The 20,277-nt window shown below is 43.0% G+C and overlaps 1 protein-coding gene across 2 annotated transcripts in view; it reads left to right on the top strand.

Moving 5' to 3' along the window:
- Positions 1–12,654: 12,654 nt before the first annotated feature.
- EPHA4 (EPH receptor A4) overlaps positions 12,655–20,277 on the top strand; it is a 102,968-nt gene continuing 95,345 nt past the window's right edge. For both annotated transcript variants that reach the window (XM_071812446.1, XM_065844152.2), the window contains exons 1-3: positions 12,655–12,808; positions 13,760–13,827; positions 17,564–18,227. In XM_071812446.1, the coding sequence (XP_071668547.1) occupies positions 12,718–12,808; positions 13,760–13,827; positions 17,564–18,227 (823 nt within the window). In that variant the 5' untranslated portion in view covers positions 12,655–12,717. The remainder of the gene's footprint in view (positions 12,809–13,759; positions 13,828–17,563; positions 18,228–20,277) is intronic.

Raw genomic sequence — 20,277 nt, 5'->3', positions numbered from 1 at the left:
GCAAGCATAATTCTTCTTTAGCTTATTCCAATGCTGATCATCAGATCAATATAAATAATAAATCCCTTTGTTTCAATAGAAAGGCTCTGTCTTTCTGCTGTTGCCTATAAAGTGAAACACGAGCTACTGGCTGCACAGCTCCTACCACGAAAGTGTCATAAGTAGTTAAGCTTTGACTGTGATGGTTGTCTGGTGGGGTCTGATCCTCCAAGTTGGAGTGGTGCTGTATCAATGGTCGGCAGGGCAGTCTAAGCACAAGGCTCCAACCCCCGGTATAGAAATGCCTGAATGCAAATGACTCAAGTTACGTTATCCTTCATCTTGTCAAATTGAGCTGCAGTCTGCCAACCTAGAGCCGAAATAAAACAAGGATGTTTTCAGCCCTCACACACCCTGAATTGCCAATGGGCACAGTGTTCCTGTCCCCTTCCCCTGCCTTCCAGTCCGCAGAGCTCTGAGACCTGCGCTCCAGCTCTTCAGCACTGCTGGTGTACATAGGAGCAGAGTCTTGGGGTGCACTAGGGTATTGCATACAGCGCACTGTAATTTTCTGCTTTTTTAAAATGACTGGGTGAGTTCTCATCAGTGGCAACTGCAAAATTACAGCATTTTCTTTCCCTCTCGACTGCAAGCTACAACGCTACCTCAAACCAGGCACAAGGAAAATTGTAGCACAGGACAGTAACTATCAGCTAGAAAGAATTTCTAAACAATACAAGTTGGCTTTAGTGTGCCCTACTAATATTCCCCATGTTACAGTATTTTCATTTCAAATAAGGATATAAAGTCCTACTACACGTAAGAGAAATTTTATTTCCTGTACTACTGCATTTTTAAGCATAATGGCCCATGTAGACCAGTGGGCAAATATTATATCCTAAAGTTTCAAATAATTGCCATCTTTATGCTTCATATCTGATCTTTAATAAATGTTATTTTACGCAGTGCAATTAGACTTCAGGATGTAAAACTCTGAGAGTAGTCCTGAACCTTTTAGCAGAGCTGGGTATTTTCAGGGTGCACTGACATCTACATTCTGATCTAACTAATGGCACAAATCTGAAGCAATTTCCTTGAAATCCATACAATTACATCAGTACAAACCCCATAAAAGAGAGATGAGAGTCAGACCTTTATTTCTTTTCCAGTCAGCTCTAGAGATATAGTATTTTCCGTTTAGTCAACTGAAAACAACTATAAAGGAATAGCAAGAAATGATAGAACTAGATTTTATTATTTAACATGTGGAAAACTTGGTTATTATTTTACCATAAGCATCTGTAGGAAAAAGAGCCTGCTGAAGTAAAATGGAAAAAATTCACCTCAGGTGTTGTATCATGAAATCCAAGGAAGTGACATCAAGGATTAAACCTGGTCCATTTATTTTTAAGTTATTTTGTTTAAGTATCAGATTTTATGCCTGGAGTTTTTCTCTACTCTGTGAATTTTTTTTTTTTGTGACCATAAAACAGTATAAGGTTACAAAAAAATTTATTTTGTCACCTCAGTAGCGACAAAAGACCCTCATATTTGGCATGCAAATTCTTTTGACGATTTTGGGCATTGTGTGTGGAAAGGCTGTAAACTGGGGACAACATGCACACCAGGTGCGGTGCACTGGTGGCTTCAGCTGAGCAGAAGGCAAGCAATTGCCCCTAGAGAAGCCATGGCTCACTAAATGCCAGAGAAGCCTTTTTATTCAAAGGACTTCTGGACTACACGGTCACACTGGGATAATCTTGATTTTCTGTTAGATAATGCTACCTCTTGGGCATTCCTCTGTCTTGGAGCAGGAGTGCCAGCATTCCTGGGCAGTCGAAGCTGCCGCCGTGTGTCCCCTCACCTCATGAAGCCAACAGCCCATTGCACCAGCTGAGGAAGAGACATGATGGGCAGCACCAGCTGCTGCGGCCATCTGAATTGTTTCACTAGTTCAGAAGAGCGAGAGAACACCCCTTTGGAAACCACAGGAAAACTTTCAAACTCCTACAGGAAGAAGAATTAAATGGGCACAAAGGGTCTTGTTTTGGTGCCAGCAGGGAAAACTCATCAAGGAGAGGTGAGGCGGGGACCATGGCAGAGCTGGCTCCAGGGTTGCCAATTCCCTGTGGGCAGCAAGGTGCCCTGGAAGTCCTCAGCAGATGGAGGTCTCCTTTGGGGGTCCCTGGCATGGACCAGCCTTCTTCCCAGGGCTGGGATGCTCTGAAGTATTTACCTGGACTTTCTGGAGCTGGGGAAGTTCAGAGAAGAGTGGAAAGCTTGGTACGGACAAGGCACATATCTGTCAGGCTAAACTTTGTTCTAAGTCCAAAACTGAAAACCTTTTTGTGGGAAGAAGTTAACTGGAACTGCTAAAGTTTCTTTTAATGGATTATTTAAGCAGTACAAGATGTTGTTAATTCTGAGTTTCTTCCATGTTATACAGGAAAGTATGTCTGATTATGTAAATTAAAAGTTGCTGCTTAAAAATATTTTGCTTGAGAGATTGCAAAGGCAACACAGTAAATGAATTAAGATCAGAGAGCCTTGCTCAAGTGAGAAGACTGCATAAGTAACCACATGTGTTATTGAAAAATACATATTGTTTACAACGTATTCTTACAAGATCCTTAAATATTTCACTTTGAGGTTTGCTTGATATAAAATATTGTGTTCGTTCAAGTTGTCACACAGGCTGGGCTCTAAGCTGATTTGCAGCTACATGCAGATTAAAACCACTATGTTGTCCCACTGCAATTTTGGATTTAATTTGGTTACTCTCCGTCTTTTTAAGAGAAACAAGAGAGTTTTCAAACCAAAAGGCATTGACTGCTTACCTAATTAAAAATGTATCCATCTGCTGGTTTGGTGGCTGACTTGTTATTCAAAGCATGCAGATCTAAGTAGGTTGATTTATTTATGAAGACCTTATGACACTGAGAGATATGCACTCAAAAACATGTAAAAATAAATGTGGCTGCAGATGGGTAGACACACAGAGATCTTTATGGGGTTCTAAATAACAGATAGAGAGAATTTGGAAAATGTGTTTTACAGGGAAGATCCTTTTATGTTGCTTCCACGTGTTTAACATTTAGAGCTCAAATAACAAAGCAGCCAGCTAACATGTTGTGAGATAACTCTAGTCTAAATATCCTGTAGTGCCTTTTAAGTTGCAATGATTGTTTCTGAAAGCTTCATGTGAGTGATAGACTCTTAAAGAGATGCTGGATTTTAAACAATGTTTTATTTACAGGACACTTTAAAGTGAATTTTAATTAAAGGGGAAAAAAATCATTATCATTCACAAACATCATGCATCGGAATCAGGGTAAATGCTATCTTCTTTTATTTAATTTCATTGATGTATTGGTAAATCTCTAACTAACTAGGTTTCTTGGTAACTGTGCTTAAGCTTTGGAAACGTCAGGTTCCAATAGACTCATTCTCAATGCTAGAAATATTGTTGCAATCCTCAGTTGAAGTTTATTCATTGATTTATAGGGTCTAGGAAATTCCCAGCCTAATGAAACCATCACGGTATTTCCATGTGGGGCATGGGGCTGCTGGTGTTAAATCTCACGTCGTTACTGGTGCAATTCCACTGGTGTGAGGTGGCTTCTTAAACTAATACAAATGGAATAATACCCATGACTTGTATATAACGCTCTCTACGAGGCTGAATTTGTTGGTGGTCTGCAAAGGCCACCTGAGAGGTATGAGGAAAACGGAGAATGATGTGGCTGGGAACAACTTCGGAGTAGCTTTATGGCCTCTGTTTCTGTTTACAGCGCAGCTTCTGGTGAGTCCTTCTGGGGTTTTCTTTCATCTATGTGCCTGGCAGCACATTTATTCAGGTTTTGTACATGCTTGCATGTGTGTTTGAGTTCATAGGTAAAACAAATCATTTTACCCAAAACAGACAGAGATTGTTCCTTTATAGACACTGGTATCCTCTTAAATTGAAACTGTCTTCTGCTAAATGATAAAGTTGCTTTCAGCAGAAATGTATTTTTTACTCTACTGTGCACTGACAATTGTATTAACCTTCATAAAAATGTATTTCTCTAATCCCAAGGTCAGTTTAAACTGGTTCTCCAGTATACACATTTTTAAATTCCCCATGAATCTCTTTTTATTTCCATGTCAAGACAAGTATGTGGGTTTCTTAGTGCCAACAAAATATAGAAATACAGTTTGTATGTAGATTTAGCCAAGGAGGATATTAGACTGAGCTGACTTTTGGTGGGAAGCCATCCTGGCATTTCTTTGGAAAACTCCAGAGATGTTTGAACAACCCTTATACTAACAGATGTCACCACTGGAAATCTGTTTTACTTTTACAGCTCTTTATTTGAGTGTCTTGCTGGCATTTTTGGATGTTTTGGAATGGTGGGGAAAATTCAAACAAATCTACATTGTCTTTTACTTTCATCTCTCCCAAAGATGTATTTTGATGAATGTTTTAGATAGTAATCAAGGGAAGAAAAAACATAAATTTTACTATGCATGCTCCCTTTGTGCAGAAGGGAGTGGACAAAAAAATGACCAGTAATCCTTTCCTTTTGTTTCCAGCACACAGCAAATGGCTCTTTTCTGTTTTCCTGGTACTGTGCAAGCCCTTAAAATGGGGGCCAAGGGATCACAGTGGGTCAAGGTAAATAGTCACACTCTTCCCTAGAACTGAACCTATTGTTCAAGTAGGGTAAGCAAGTATTACATTACTAATTTTAGTCTGCGTTAGAAACCGTGGCCAGTGCAGTAATGTGAATAAAGATTAGTAATGGTGATGGGCAGGGTAAGGTGGCATTTTTATGCCCATAAAAGCTGTAGTGGTTGCACAATTCTCCCCGAATGTAATATTTTTGCTGTTTACCTCAGGATACTGCAAGAGGAAATGTTTGGGAAATAGATGCTGTTGGAAATATCAGCTGCATACGTGTTAGGAAAGTCTTACAATTGACTGTCTCAGTAAAGCAATACCAATGAGTCATTTCTAATGGAAACCTTGCCTTAAGGTAGAATTCAGAGAGATGTGTTCCTGCTCTTTACTGCTGTTATGGACCTGTGTACAAGAAAATATATCCAGGGTACGAGGCTGACTTCCGTTAAAGGAATGAGATGGTTATTGCTGAAGGAAAACTTAAAGGAGAATGGGATTTGGCATCCAAGAGTGGATGCAACCAAAGAATAGTTTTTTGTTGCTGCCATCACTGTATGAAATAAGAGGAGGTAATTTATATGTCACTAGTTAAAAAAAAATCTTAATATGAGGTTCATGCCTGTATAATACAGGATGCAGGTACAGACCTGCCCACATCTTTTGTTCTAGTGCTACAGTGATGCTCTGATCCCTGGGAGTGGATTTGAGATCTGGTTGTGCTAGAAGGTATACAAGATTCTCTCAGTACATTAAAAGACCCAGTAGATGGGTATAAATAAGAAGAGAACAAGGAAATACAGTGGCAGTGTTGCCCGGCACAATGAATCGTTATACCTATTCTCTGAACACTTCCATGGCCAGCAACAGTACTGAGGAAAGCAATAGCTGCCATTTTTGTGACATAGAAGTGGTGGCTCTTTTTCCATTGTCCTTCTTACAGCTTTTCATTTCTGTGCCTACTGTTTTGCTTAGATGAAGCTAATCCAGAATTTGCAATATTCTGCTATAAAATCAGTGCAAATACTGAGCTAGAAAACACAGGTATGCATATGCTCACTTTCCCCAGCTAGTTGTTCCCCTGAAGTAGGACAAATAATTTCTTAGACAATAAACAGCTGTTCTTGGTATCTATAGCTTCTCTGAAATCAGGACAGAGAAACACAGGCAATGCTTCAGATTCTGAGGTGACCTCACCGTTATTACTTTAAGGTTGGCCAGTCTATAGACATCAAGTCCCACAGTGTCTTATAGATGTTACCAAATGAAACTGTACATCTCCATATTCTTTACAAAAATGGAGCAACAGGCGTGGGATGCCTGCAGATCTCTCCAATTTGATATTTATTTAGCATTGCTGTTTGAAGGTGGGCATTTAAGGCAATCATCTACACCCAACTTCAAAAGTTTTTTGTTGCAGTGGCTGTTTAGGTCCCTAAGCAAGCCTGTGCAGAACCTGGAACAGAGCCCTTCTCCCAGATGTAAATTACCAGTTTTAATATTTCTCCTGTCCTGTGAATGTATCAGTCATGTCTGCGTGCACAGGAAAAATGCACAAAAGCTTTCCACATTTTATTGAACAAAAACCAAGGATTTTTAATTTAATGATCAAGACAAAGAGGCTTCCTCTGCCCTACTGCTAAAAAATGAGAGGCTGGTTTTGTTTCTTACTTTAAACACAAATGGTTTTCTTCTATATGGTTGCAAACATTTTGTTCACAATAATGGGTGGACTATCTCAGATAGGATGGTTTAATCCGAGTTAATTAGGATTTACACTCTATTAGAAGTGCCAGAAATCTTCAGTACTCTGTAGGGAACCTGTCTCTGGTGCAGTTTGATTGGTACCATCATCGCATAAATAACCTCTGAAAAGATCACTATCTCTGAGCACACAAAATAAAAATGAATTAGAGCTCTGACACTCTGTTTTTGTTATTATTTTACCAAAAAGACAATTCGGAGACTTTGCACAAAAGTTATCTTTCTTTATACTGAACATTTAATGACATAATAAAAGTAATGCTGTATCTTAAATTAAAAAACAACAAAAACAAAACCTAAAAACTAAACAAACTAAGAAAAACAAAGAAACAAACAAAACCCAAACAAAATAACCTGCAGTAAATTATGGCAGAAAACCTAAAATTTCAGTACGAAAACAAATCTGGGAAATATTTTTTCCACTTAAATTAATTTTAGATTTATTCTGTTTCACATGAAGGGCCAAATTTCGCCTGCCTATTAAAGCTCAGTAGCTCAGCTGGTACTAAAATTCAACTTTACCTTAGTATAGACCAGAATTTAATTCAGAAATCTTACACTGTGACCGTATTCTTAAAAGCAGAAAAATAAGTCTGTCTGTCTAAATATTTTGCTTTTCCCCACTGCTGAAAAATGGGTGTGTGTTTTTAAAGAAATCTGGATGCGGTTTGCAATTGTCTGCGCTTACACCCTTCCAGTGGCACAGAGGTTGCTCTGAATGGCTGCAGCTGGGTTCCCCGTGGTTGCTGGCAGCGGGCCGCTCACTGCCGCCTGTTCCACGGGTCCCGGGCCGGCTCTGGCAGCCGCTCCAAGGGGACCGGGTGCCCTGCTCGGCTGCAGCCGCCCCATTGCCCACAGCCACCCTCCCGTGGGCCGGTCCTACATCTTCATCCTGTGAACTGTTGCTTTCTGGAAGCTGATGCTACTCCCAAATGATAGTGGATGAGTAATACGCACAGCTGCTGAGGAACGAACGGCAGTACAAAGCCAATGATATTCAAAAGCAGTTTGTAATAATTAAGGTGTCTGTTAACCTCCACAGCTTTAAATAACCTCTCAGTGAAGCATAGGCTGGCACATTCCTCCCTGGGTTGCCAAGCATCTGTGCCAGCACTGCAAACAACCTGCAGCCCTATACAGTTATTTGCACTGGTTTATTGGTCACACTTCTACATGAAAAACCCTGCAGGTTGCTGCTTGCTCCTGCTCTGGAGGCAGTGGAGAGCCACGATGAGCTCAGCTCACACCTACATTGCAGAGGTGGGCACTGGTATTTATTACATTGGATCTGCTTGTTGGGTGAAAAGCAGTAACACCTGGTTTGAAATCCTGGTGCATTTATTTCTCCTTTCTTTACCCTGTCTGTACAGCTCTTCAGATTTTACCTTTTGTCAGTGCCTTTCAATGTTTGTTTATTTGAGGAAGCAGAAACCGCATTGTAAACACTCCTAGCTTTGTAAATAGTTTTGGTGATAGGATTTCCTTTCTGGGACTTGATAATAGCATATTATAAATTTTAGACTAACTATGAGATTTGAGCTATGTTGTCAGGAGCAATGTAATAAAAGGTACTACTTGTCATTTAGTTGTCATTAAAATCCTGTTACATTTCACTTATGATTATCTAGTTTCCTTAACACTGTTGGTTAGAAAAGGCAAAAAATCTATGCATCTGCCTGTCTGTATGTTGTCAAGCCACCACACGTGCCTGGTCTGAATGAAGACACAGTCACAGGTCCTGTAATCAGCATCAAGGTGGTAATAAATAGGAGACTGCTGTGATGATGATCACGATGAAGAAAACAAAGTGTAAATAACCTGCAGTACCTGAAGCTGAATTTTTTGCAGAGTGGACTTGAAAATGAGCTATAAACTTGATCCTTTTCTTATTGAGGTCAGCAGCAAAACTCCTGCTAATCGCAGCTGAAACAGAATCATTCTGCCAGGATGATGTTTATAGAAATGCATATTACCTTCACGTAGATGTTTGCCCACTCTAGATATTTGTATTGCAGACCACAACTTCAGCTAACATAAATGTGAGCTAAGGAATGAAATCTTACTCATATTAAATAAAAATCTGTTCTTCTCAAATAGCTAACAATGAATTTTGTCAAGTAATTTATTGGTAAATGTTTAATACTCACAGGTCCATCAAGAATCAGTGAATCCAGGGAGGGAAGGGCCAGGCACATCTGAGCACTTGCACTGGGAGGGAGCAGCAGTCAGTCTCTGGTGCCAGGCCTGATAAGGTGAACCTTTGGGGCATTATTCCCTTGGACAATGAGGCTCTGTGTGTGTGTGTGTGTGTGTGTGTTAAACTTCCTGGGGCTATTTTACACTCATTTGCAAATAGCTGAGTAGTGGGGAAGTTGTGTGGGAGTGGAGTAAGCAGGATTACATTTTTGTGCGAAAAGACTTTTCAGAGGAGCTGGGTGAATTTTTTCCTGCAGGCTGTGGAATTACATACTAAAGGAAGAGCTTGTGCATCCTCCCCCCCGCTTGCCTGTTTTTTTTCTTCTTCCATCTAAATGTAGTACCGGGCCTCAGGAGGCCCATGAACACACAGAGCTTCTTACTGATGTTGTCACTTGACTGACAGCAAAAAGCTTCTGGGGAGATGGACGAGCACGAGTAGGTGGACATAGAAAAATGGAGAATGAAAAGATAAAGTAAAAATAGAACAGAATGTTCATCCAAAATCACAGCCCTTTTGGGGGCTATAATATACTTAGCTTGTGAATGTTGTGTTTATGATTGTAGAAAATGTAAAGCATATACATATATATGTATATAATTGTTTGTTTCTGTAAGAGACGCTTAATATCTGTTCAGAATGCTCCATTAGAAATTATATTACTACCAGAACTGCATCCAAGACAAATCATGTGTACCAATGCTCAACTATTTGTATATTGACGTATTTCCTTGGAGTTTTAAAATAAGAGGAAAACAAATAGTAAATCAGTGGAAAATACAACAGTCTTTCAGTTGTTACATTTCAAGATGATTTACACTTCCTCAAAAATTCTGTGTTTGTTTGTTCATGTACCTGTTTGTCTATACCATTTGAGTGGTATAAACAGCTCCCTAAATAATTCAGCTGGGGTTGACCTCTATGAAACAGACAGGATCAAACGTTTAACACATTGTCATAATTATTGCAGTGTGTGCTGCAAGTGAATATAGTTTCACTAAGGAGCTGAGACAAATGCAAGATCTGAGACAAATATAAGAGACACAGCCAGTGCTTTTTTGAGTTGTATTAAATTGACCATTTAAATGGTGTAAACTTGATTATGCTGCAAACATGATTATTTTCCATCAAAGCCGAATTGCTCCTGATAGTGAGTTACAATAATATAAGCCGGCAGGTTGGCAGCAGCGCAGGCTGCTCAGTTAATAGGCAGTTAAGAAAAATGTAACAAATCCAACAGCTGTAACAAAATTTCAAGGAATAATTTCTGATGTCAGGTACTTTGTTGTAGTGGAGTCCCTTGCTGAAGCTGAGAAAATAATTTAGTCCAAGTATCCATGACATCTGTTAAAACCAAGCTGGGCTTTTACGATCCGTTGAAATGACACAAAGTAAGGAAATTGTGATTATTTTGGCAAGACTTCTTAAAAAAATCCCTTTATTGAAGCCAAAATGTAGTGGATTTGGTAGAATCGTGAACATTTTAGTTTATGACATTTGCAGGCCCTTTTGACAGTGTATGTTTATTTTATGTGATTTTTTTAACAAATTAAAATTGCATTAATATAATAAAAATATTTTGAAGGTTTCAAAGTATTTTTTTAATGACAAGTGACTTTTCTGGCATTGCGACAAAAAACTTCAGTTAAAAAAACAAGATATTTTGATGCTCCACTATTCCTATAAAATTTGTCCTGAATTACAGTAGATCTGTCAGATACATCAAAGATGTGAAAACAAAAACACTCAGATTGCTTTAATTGAGGACTACCTGTATTTTTGTGTAAATAATAACAAAGGAACTAATCCTTTTCTTCCTCCTCATTAGGCCAAGGATTCTTGTAGATAGTTAAAGTCAGGAAGTACAAGTTTTAACAGTTGCATTGACCGTGCTACGCTGTTTTCTAACTCCCATTATCCAAGCAGCCGCTTAGAAGATTTATTTTCAACAGAAAGAGAAAAATACATCAGCTATCCTTGCAAAGTAATCTCCAAGGTTCTCCCAGTGGGTGCTCCAAAATATATGTTCAAGGCAAAGGAAAACAATCTGAGCGTCAGACTACAGAAACCTCATTGTAAATATCGTGTTAATAAACCTTCTAAAGCTATTTTACAAACAAAAAAAAAAGGTATCCTATCTAGATCTTGACCTAAAATTAAAACAGGTGAAAGATGATACTCTATATTTTGAAGCAAAGAAGTGCTAGTAAAACTGTGTTTGTCAGTATGATGTTTTACAGATGATAGTTGAATTTTGGAAAAAAAAAGAGTGATTTAAAGAGAAAACAACTGATTCACGAGAGGCAGTTTCCTGTTGCATGAAACTGTTAGTCAAACTTTAAAATATGTTCAATACATACTTCTTAAAATTGGGTTTCTATAGGGGTTCTGCGTTTAAACTGAAGATAATGTGGCAAAAATTCGTTTTACCCCAGGCAGAAGAAAACTCTCTAGAGAGTTTGGGTGCGATTCCCTGCAGCTGTGCTGTTGTTGGGATGCAGCGGATGCAGGATTTGTGTCCTGCGCGGGTAGTGATGCTGTGGTTGCCCGGGCACGCGCACCGCTGCCGGGTTTGCTGCCACGGGTTTTTGTCCCCAGCTGAGGGGACAGCGTACCCAGGTGCAGGGACAGAAGGAGCTGCAGCCACAGGTGAATCGGTTTATTATCGCCCTGCTCATCTGGGGGAAACTGAGGCAGCGCCACAGCCAAGTGTGTCCGGTGAAAAACACGAGAGGTTTTAGTGCCCCGGAGCAGGAGGCGCCTCACGAACTGGTGTTTGTGAAGCTTTTCGAAGCCAAAGCATCGCCGGGTGTTTCCCGCAGTGTTGCCGAATGGCCCGGCAGGGTTTGGGGGGCGGCGGCGGCAAGTGTCCCGCCGGAGCTCGGTCACCCCCCCGACTCCCTCAGGGCTGCTTTGGGAGGCGTCCGCTGACAGGCAGGCCTGGGAGCAGCTTTGTTAATACGGGCTGTTTAAGGACGGTGTTTGCCACGCTGACACTGCCTGACACACCGAAGGCTTAGCGGGGTTTTAGAAAGCTATGGATTTATTGTAAATATGCAGGCAGGGTGTTTCGTTTGTTTGTTTCGTTAAGTCTCACAGTGAAAGCGTTCAAAGCAAAACAAGGATGCAAACTCATGCTTCTTGTCAAAATTAACATCCTTTGCCTTGCTTTAAGGACATCAGCCAACGAAGGTACTATTCGGGGCACAGCTGCTTTGAATCGTGGGGATGTTCCTGTGTATATGTTCCGTTTATAGGTGTGAAATAGGGCTGTGTGCATGAGCGTGAGAGTCCTGATGGGTCTCGGAGTTCGGAGAGAGTCACTCCGAACTGTGGCTTTTTTCTAAACCACCCCCCGGCTGCTGCCCTTGTGCATAAAAGCATCAACGATTTGCACTTTGGTAGCAAACGGGGGGCTCGTTCTCTGCCGCTGTGGCCGAGGAAGCTTCGCCGGGAACTGCTGCGAGCCGGGCTGAGCTGCCGCTTCTCCCACAGCGCTGGTGGCAAAGCCGCTGCCCGGCGGCGCCCGCGGCCGCGCAGCGCAGCGCCTCCCACACCCGGGCATCGAGGGGCGCGTGGCCCCCGCCAGGTGGCGCTGTTGCTCAACGGTGGCGCACGGCGGGAGGCTCCCGAAGCCTGGGGCTGCCAGGGCTCGGTGCAGGAAAGGTCCGTCTGCGGGCCCGCCTGCGGCTTCTCCCGCCGCTCCGCGGCACCGGGGAAGAGCGGGATGGCTGCTCCTAACCCGCTTTTATTTTATATAATTTTTTTACTTTTTCTCTTTTTCCTTTTTTGTTATTTTTTGTGTGTTCGGACGTTGTTGATGTTGAAGACCCCCTAGGAGGGTCCTCCTCCCGGCGGGACCGCGGCCGCTCGCTACGGTGTGCTGGCCCCGCGGCCCCTCCAGCCCCCCGCCGCGAGCCGCCGCGCCCGTCCCGCTCCCAGCTCCGCGCCGCCGGGCGGCAGGGGCGGGGCGCACGGCGCGGGGCGAGCGGTGATTGGCGAAGGTGTATGACGGGCAGGCGGCGCCCAGCCCCCTTGGCAATGTCTATCGCCCGCCGCGCGCCCCATGTAGGCAGTTATTCCACTGGGATAGAGCGGCCGGAGCGGTGGCGGCGGCATGGCCGGGGTCCCGTTCTGCGCCCTCCTCCCGCTCCTCGTCGGTGTCTGCGGGGCCGTCACCGGCTCCCGGGTCTATCCCGCGAACGAAGGTGAGGTGCCGCGCTCGTCCCGCGGTCGGGCTCCGTGCTCCCTTGGCGGGGCGCCGGGGGAAAAGTTCGGTGTCCGCGGGCGCGCGGCGGTGCCTCATCGCTTCTCCCCTCGCCGCCGGGACCGCGCTGCTCCGGCCGGTGCCTGGGCGTCCGGCAGCCGCTGCCCGGCCCGAGTGGCGCTCCGGGGGACCGCCCGCAGCGGCAGCACAGGTGTCGCGGGTCGGAGCGGCCCCTGCTTTCCCCGCGCGTCCCCCCGTGCCGCCGCCGGTCCCCTCGGTCGGGCTGGCCCGCGGGGCTGCAGCGCTCCCGCCAGCGGCGCCGGGGCGTCCCTGGGCCGGGAGGGCGGCTCATTGAACCGGTTCTCTCGGCGGCTCCGCGCGGTTCCCCGGGGCCGTGCCGAAGCCCGTCCCATGGGACGGTTCGGCGGGGGAAGCCCGCGGCCGTCCCGCGGTGCAGCCCGGTGGGAGGGAAGAGCCGGTCCCGTCGGGGAGTCCCCCGCGAGGTGTCTCGATGCCCGGCGCCGCTCCCGGCCGGGACCGGGCGACTCCCGATAAGTAGCAGTTTTGCACTCATCGCTAACGTGCGGCTGCGGCGGCAGCAGCCGGCGGGACACAGCGCGTACCCAGCGCTGCGGAGCGCTGCCTGCCCGGGCAGCCGGTGAAGCGGGAGCGCCCTGCGGTGCCGCCTGCCAGATACGCCGTCGGGTTCGCTGTTATCTCCGCGCCCTCTGAGCGGCTTCAACGCGCGGAGGAATGAGTGTGCGATTCCTTAGATCTAAAACTCAGTTTCGAATTATGTAAGGTATTGGCGCAGTCGGAAATAACATTTCATTTCAAGTTGAAGGTGGATGCGATCGTGCTCCACACATGGAAACGCTCAGGTAAACGATTTATTTTCATATTGCATTTTGGCAGCTGGAATTTAATCTATTTTATTTGTACCTTTCTGCAGTTACCTTGCTGGATTCCAGATCAGTTCAGGGAGAGCTGGGGTGGATAGCAAGTCCCCTGGAAGGAGGGGTAAGTTTTAAACCGCTATCTGATCAAAAGGGTAAAGGGGATGATTAGTAACTTTCAGAGAGTCCTAATGGCTCGATTATTGTTGATTGTGGTGAGGAGGTCAGATTTCTTCCCTGGCTTACCAAGTGAATTACTCTTTGTTGGAGAAACTCTATACTCCCTTTGGATAGTTCTGTCATGGAAGAAGTAGAAACCAAAAGGGCAGAAAAGAGGTTTCAGAATTAGGAGATTGGTTGAGGCATGGGCTTAGATGCCTATTTAAAACTGAAATACCAGCAAGAAATGTGATCTGGCAACTGAACTGGCATTCTTGACTGTAATTATTGTATCTATGAGCCGTTTCAGCTGGGAGATGTTCAGGGCAATTGCTGTTCTCATTCTGGATGAAGGAATATGGATCAATATACAAGACAGACCTTTTGGTGTGACAGGCCAGTTGTCCTATTTCAGAGTGTAAACATCATTTGTTTTGGTCTCTGAACAGATAAACTGAAGCACCCTGTGCTCGGTGGTAATTCCTTGGAGTTTCTTTTTACGTACTTTTCAAAGAGACAGTTGTAAGAGAAGATTGCTTGAATTCACTGCCCAATGGTGATGTAATGACATCAAGAAATTCACACATCCATCGCTGGGGCTTAGAACCCCTTTACTAAGTGAGCTGCTGGCAAGATATCGCTACTAGTTTAGCTTTATGTGAGTGAATGGACACCTTGCTGCTTCCTCACCTGTGCCCCATCCTGCAGGGTGCCCAGGGCCTCTGTGGGAAACTCCTGAGAACGGTGGACTTCAGAGCTGCTGGGATCTCTTGGCATTTTTTTTAATAAGGGGTTACAAAGGCTTTTTGTTTCTTAAAGTGAACAATTAAAGAAAAATGCCAACAATGCACACTGAACATGAATATATATATATAGAAAACTCACCCTCAAATCCTTTTAATATTAAATGAGTAAAGCAGCTTAATATGCTTAAGCAGTAGTAACTAAGCCAAACTGATTGAAAAGTAAAAGTGCTGGAAGATCGAAACCTGTGCACAACAAAGCACTGGATTCTTCAGGAAAACTACAAATTTACTTTTTTTTGTGTGCATTCCCAGTGGTAATTAGAAGAAGCAGAGCTAAGGAAACAGCAGTGGGTGGAAAGAATCTGAGGTTGCGTTGGCTGGTAATGCATTATGCATAAGCTCTGAATAACCATATCATAGGAGAATGGGGGATTGTTTTGCTCCCCCATTGTTGTTCTGGGTGAACTTGACTACAGGCCTGCTCTCCCCCGAAACTCGGGTTTTTCAAAGCGTGGGGAACTGATTGGCAGGCCTGTGGCAGTGCAGACATGCACATTCCCTGCTGATCACAGGCAACTGCCCTCAGCTTTTGACAGTGTGGAAAGGTACAGCTCTATCTTGGTGAGAGTCAAGCTTCCTGTACTCTGGAAAGGTCAGTTAATGAGACAGGGTCTTTCATACGGCTCTCCAAGGGGTACCTATGCTGTATATTTAAATAGCATCTAAAATACAAGTTCTAATAAGTCAGTAGTAGAACTGATGATCAGAGGACAGCTGTATATTATTAATGGCTGTTGGATTCCCTCTTTTCCCCCATGTTTTCTCTGAAAGCACTATGCAAGCTTGAGAAGGAAATGCGTGCTCTTATTGTGGACGTGACTTATTTCACTAAACCTACGTACGTGTGTTCTATTTTTAAGCCAGTAGTGAAAAATTTAAGAGTACATGGTCTATCTCTGAGATACAGTGCTTGGAAAGCATTTATTTTAACTTCATATGCTGCAGTTTTATTTCAAGCAGCAGAAACGAACTCCTCCTTCATCTTCCTGGGGAGATCCTGCCTTTCGGTCCTAGTTTTTCTTTAACTGTGAACACCTTACCGTCTATTACAGAAAGGATTTTTCTGGAGCTATGCCATGCAGTTCCTGAGGTGGGAGAGTTGTGTGGGTAAGGAGAGCTGGAGATAAACATAGGCATTTAGCAGTGACTAGCAGTAATCAAATATATGGTAGCCCTGGCGGAATTAATGAATTGCATTATAAAGGTAATTAATGATTTACTCTTGCATTTCACAGTTGAAAAGCAAGTTTTGTGTTCAGAATGTTTTACTCTGCATCATTAAACTGTGGGAAGAGTTGAATTCTAAAAGTTACTTTAAGGTTGAAAGCAAAAAGTTGCAGCTTAGCGTTACAACTAGTTTACAGTGGCTGGAAACTTAGGGCTGTAGTTAATTTCAGCTCTGGCAGTACAATGCACTGAAGTTTGTTTTGTATACGTGTGTTTATAAAACAAGAAACCCATCTTTATCTATTTACCTGTTTGTCAGGAGACAGGGACATGTTGAGAACTTGATCCGAAACTTGCTGAATTCAGCTGCAGTCTGTCCGTTGACCTCAGCCGTCTCTTTATTGAATCCTCTAGCAGCATCCTCCATTGTATAAACGTACTAAAGGAAATCCCATCAACAAGTATTATTTCCCTCTGCTTCTTCCTTTCTTTTGTACCACACACAATATAGGTAGCGTAGACAGTCTGAAGCAGAATGGAAAGTGATGGATCATAAAGACAGTATTGTAACAGTAAACTAGCTCTGCAGCAGCTGTAAATTAAAACAACTCTGTCCTCTTAATAACACTGCGTTACACTTTACGTTGATAGATGACTTTTTAAGATTTATTTTTTCCTTTTCTGTGAAAAGGAGTGGCGTGCTGACTATTGATTCCCCCTTCTCTTTCATTTTAATTTGCAGTTATCTCTAGGCAGCAAATAAAATATTATTCTTTCTGCTCCTAGTGCTAACTACTGTCATTCTATAAACGGATTCAGCTAAGCTGGAATCTTAAGAAAATCACTTGCATAAGAGCAATCCTTGAGAAGAATGCTAGATATTATGCAAGAAGCCCCTTAATGTTAAGAAGGCTTCTGTTTATCAAAGCCACAGCTTCAGTAGTTCTGAAAAGCACTTCTGGGAAGTTTCTTTAAAGTTACCACTGTTTTCCAAGGGTAATTTTATATGCTTCATTGTATCGCCTGCAAACCCAGAGAGTATATAATTATCTAATCTATTATATTTTTTTCTAAGAAGGATTTTTCTGACACTGAAGTGCTATGAGGTTTTTGCTGGAAAGATGTCTTACCCTAACACTCCTACATCCCCCTCTCTCCCTACCAGGAGAGCACTGTGATAAACTTTCTTCTGTCTAGGATAATCTTTAAAGCATTTTTTTTTTAACTGTTGGTTATGATTGCTTTTCTTTTATAAGTTCATCATGCTGAACTACTGAATTAGGGCCAAATCTCTTCTTTACACACTTTCCTTGGATTGCAGGTATTGTTATTTCATAATTATGTTGCCTGTTAGTTTGGCACTTCTGAAGTTGCTTGAACCCCATATGAAGAGTGTAAGGGTTTTGAAGCATGCCGCTACCCTGATCTTTCAGCACTTACTCTCTCTGCCAACCTTTTGGGGTTTTTGAGAATATGAATTTAGCTATTTCCTGACATTTCCTCTGGGACAATATTCCTTTTCCCACCTTCCCACTAATGAGAAGTTTTGTTTGGATAGCAAAATTATGGTAGTGTTGCTGGTGAACTGATGATGTTTTCTTACCTATCATTTCCATAGAAAAAATACAGTCTCCATGTTAGTAGTGGAAGTTCAGATTATGTTTGCTGGCAAGCTTTGTTGTTCTTTTTAAGACTGATGTGTTTTTCTTCCCCTTCCTCTCTTCACAGTGGGAGGAAGTAAGCATTATGGATGAGAAGAACACTCCGATCCGCACCTATCAAGTCTGCAATGTGATGGAGCCCAGTCAGAATAATTGGTTACGAACTGATTGGATTCCCCGTGAGGGGGCTCAGAGGGTATATATTGAAATCAAGTTCACACTAAGAGACTGCAACAGCCTGCCAGGTGTCATGGGAACTTGCAAAGAGACTTTCAACCTTTATTACTATGAATCAAACAATGATAAGGAGCGTTTTATACGAGAGAGCCAGTTTGCCAAGATTGACACCATTGCTGCTGATGAGAGCTTCACCCAGGTGGACATTGGTGACAGGATCATGAAGCTGAATACAGAGATACGGGATGTGGGACCACTCAGCAAGAAAGGGTTTTACTTGGCGTTTCAGGATGTTGGTGCCTGCATTGCTTTGGTGTCTGTTCGGGTCTTCTATAAGAAGTGCCCCTTGACAGTCCGAAACCTGGCACAGTTTCCAGACACCATTACCGGGGCTGATACGTCCTCTCTGGTGGAAGTTCGTGGCTCCTGTGTCAACAACTCGGAAGAGAAGGATGTGCCAAAAATGTACTGTGGGGCAGATGGCGAATGGCTGGTGCCCATTGGCAACTGTCTGTGCAATGCCGGCTATGAAGAACGTAATGGTGAATGCCAAGGTAGGATGAGCCATATTGTCCTCTTCATTAGGGCTTAGTTGAATGCATAATTGAATTGGAGATGAGAGTGAATGGAGTAGAGCCAGTAATTAGCAGCCCCTGTGGGATGTGGTGGGACAGAGGGGTTTAATGAAGAAGCCCAATAGCTCCAGGTGGCAAGGCTAAGAATTATATAATGCAAAACAAATGACGCTGCTGTAACAGGCAGAAGGCGAAATGCGTTTTCTAGCAGACGCCTAGATTTGAATTGGCTCACGATTGTCACCAAAATGTGAATGGCTGCAAAACAGTGCAGTCGAGCTACCATTGTTTAAAGAGACAAATCTTTATGAAGTTTTATCGGAAGTGAAATTTGTTAAGCACAGGAAATGCTGGCAAACTCTGCTTTGGATAATGCAGTGGGGTAAGAACCAGTCGGGGGGGGGACAGGATTTTTAGCTGGGTTACTTTCACTCTTTGGAAAAGGGAAGTCTTTGGTGCTTTACTTGTTGCAAATTTTTACCACTAAATAACCCTTTGATATTTGACACTGCTGCCTTTGTTAAATATTTTAATTTCTCAGAGGGTCTCTATTGTCAGCTTAATAATAGAGGTGCTAGGATACTCTTAGAAATGCTAAAAGTCTCCACCCCACCCTCCCACACACACACACCATCCTGTGTGCTGTGGAATTGGGGATCAAAGTTTTATATAAAAGACAGATTATCCTAAAAAGAAAAAAACCCTCAAAACCTATGTTCTTTTCACCTCCCCTTTCTGGAAAAAGAAGTAGTAAAAGGTTAGGGAAGGAGGGAACAGAGTTTATAAATAATATATCTTTAGCCTTAGCTTTTAAACTCTTGCTCATGTAAGCATAAATTAAGATCAAACTTGAATGGCTTCTTGCACAGGTCAGTGGGCTTGATTTTGCTGGGTGCTCAACTGAAGGTGCTCAATTCCTTAGTGGATTTGGACTCTTGTTTTTGGAAAAGGTTCTCTGGAGCCAGATGACTTTGCTTCACATCTTCTTGTTTTTTTCACTAGGTCATTTTTTTTATTTTGAGACTAAGATAGCAGAGGAAGTAGCTGCTTTTGTGGTAGACTCCTAAGAGAACAGCGTCTTTTGAATGCCCTACTTGGTTTCCTTAAAATGATAATTTACAGTCAATATGGAGTTCATTATTATGCTTTGAAATTAAGCTTTGGTGGGAGTAAGCACTGAATATAAACTTCACTCTTCATTTTTAGTGTTTTTGCTACATGGAAAAAGCCTAAGTGTGCCATATCAGCAATAAAATTAACATAGGCTTTAGAGAGAACTTAAAGGTGAGCATCCTGTCTGGGGTAAATTACTCTTTTTTTTTTTTTTTTTTAATCTTGTGTGATGGAAACTTGAAAATGTGTGTTGTTAAACATGTGAATCTGTGGCACTGACTGGGTGCTGCTGGGGAGATGCTGCTACTTTCAAATAGGTGGTTAACATCTAGGCAAAGCTTCTTGACGCCTTTACAGCTTGGGTTGTGACAGGAGGAAGTAAATGAGGGGAAAAAGCATTGTGGTTTGGGTTTGTTGCGTGAAGATAATTTGGCCTTCTCCTAAAGGCCTATTAGGTCAGTACTGGGTCACTCCAATTGACACAGATCTACCATTTTTCGGTGTCAGTGGCCCAGACGTGATGAGCTCATTGCCTGACAAATCCTGTGTTGTTCAAGGGAAATCTCTTGAGGGTTTACTGGTGGGCAGTGGTGATAGTGGGATGCTTCTTGTTTTAATTTTCTCATGGTGTTGGACTAGACCTTGGGGCTGGATTTCAGCTCATCTGCCATCTCTCAGCTACAGCTGGGGAAGCTTTGGCTTGGGAAACCCAATTCTCTGTTTCCCAAGTAAAGGCAGATCAGGCAATGCCATATTGACAAAGGAGATAGAAATGTTCTGTCTCTTGGGCTCTCAACAGTGAAGTTGGCCTGTACTAGTCATTTTGAGAGGATTCGAACCAGCATGTAATTTGAAAGCGCTAAACCCATGTCATCAGAGGTTATTTGTGGTTTCGTTTTCTCGCATTTGCCTTTCT

The sequence above is a fragment of the Patagioenas fasciata genome, chromosome 9 (assembly GCF_037038585.1).
Source record: "Patagioenas fasciata isolate bPatFas1 chromosome 9, bPatFas1.hap1, whole genome shotgun sequence".
Lineage (NCBI taxonomy): Eukaryota > Metazoa > Chordata > Aves > Columbiformes > Columbidae > Patagioenas > Patagioenas fasciata.
The sequence above is the reverse complement of the archived record's forward strand: the minus strand, read 5'-3'. Positions and strand labels throughout refer to the sequence as shown.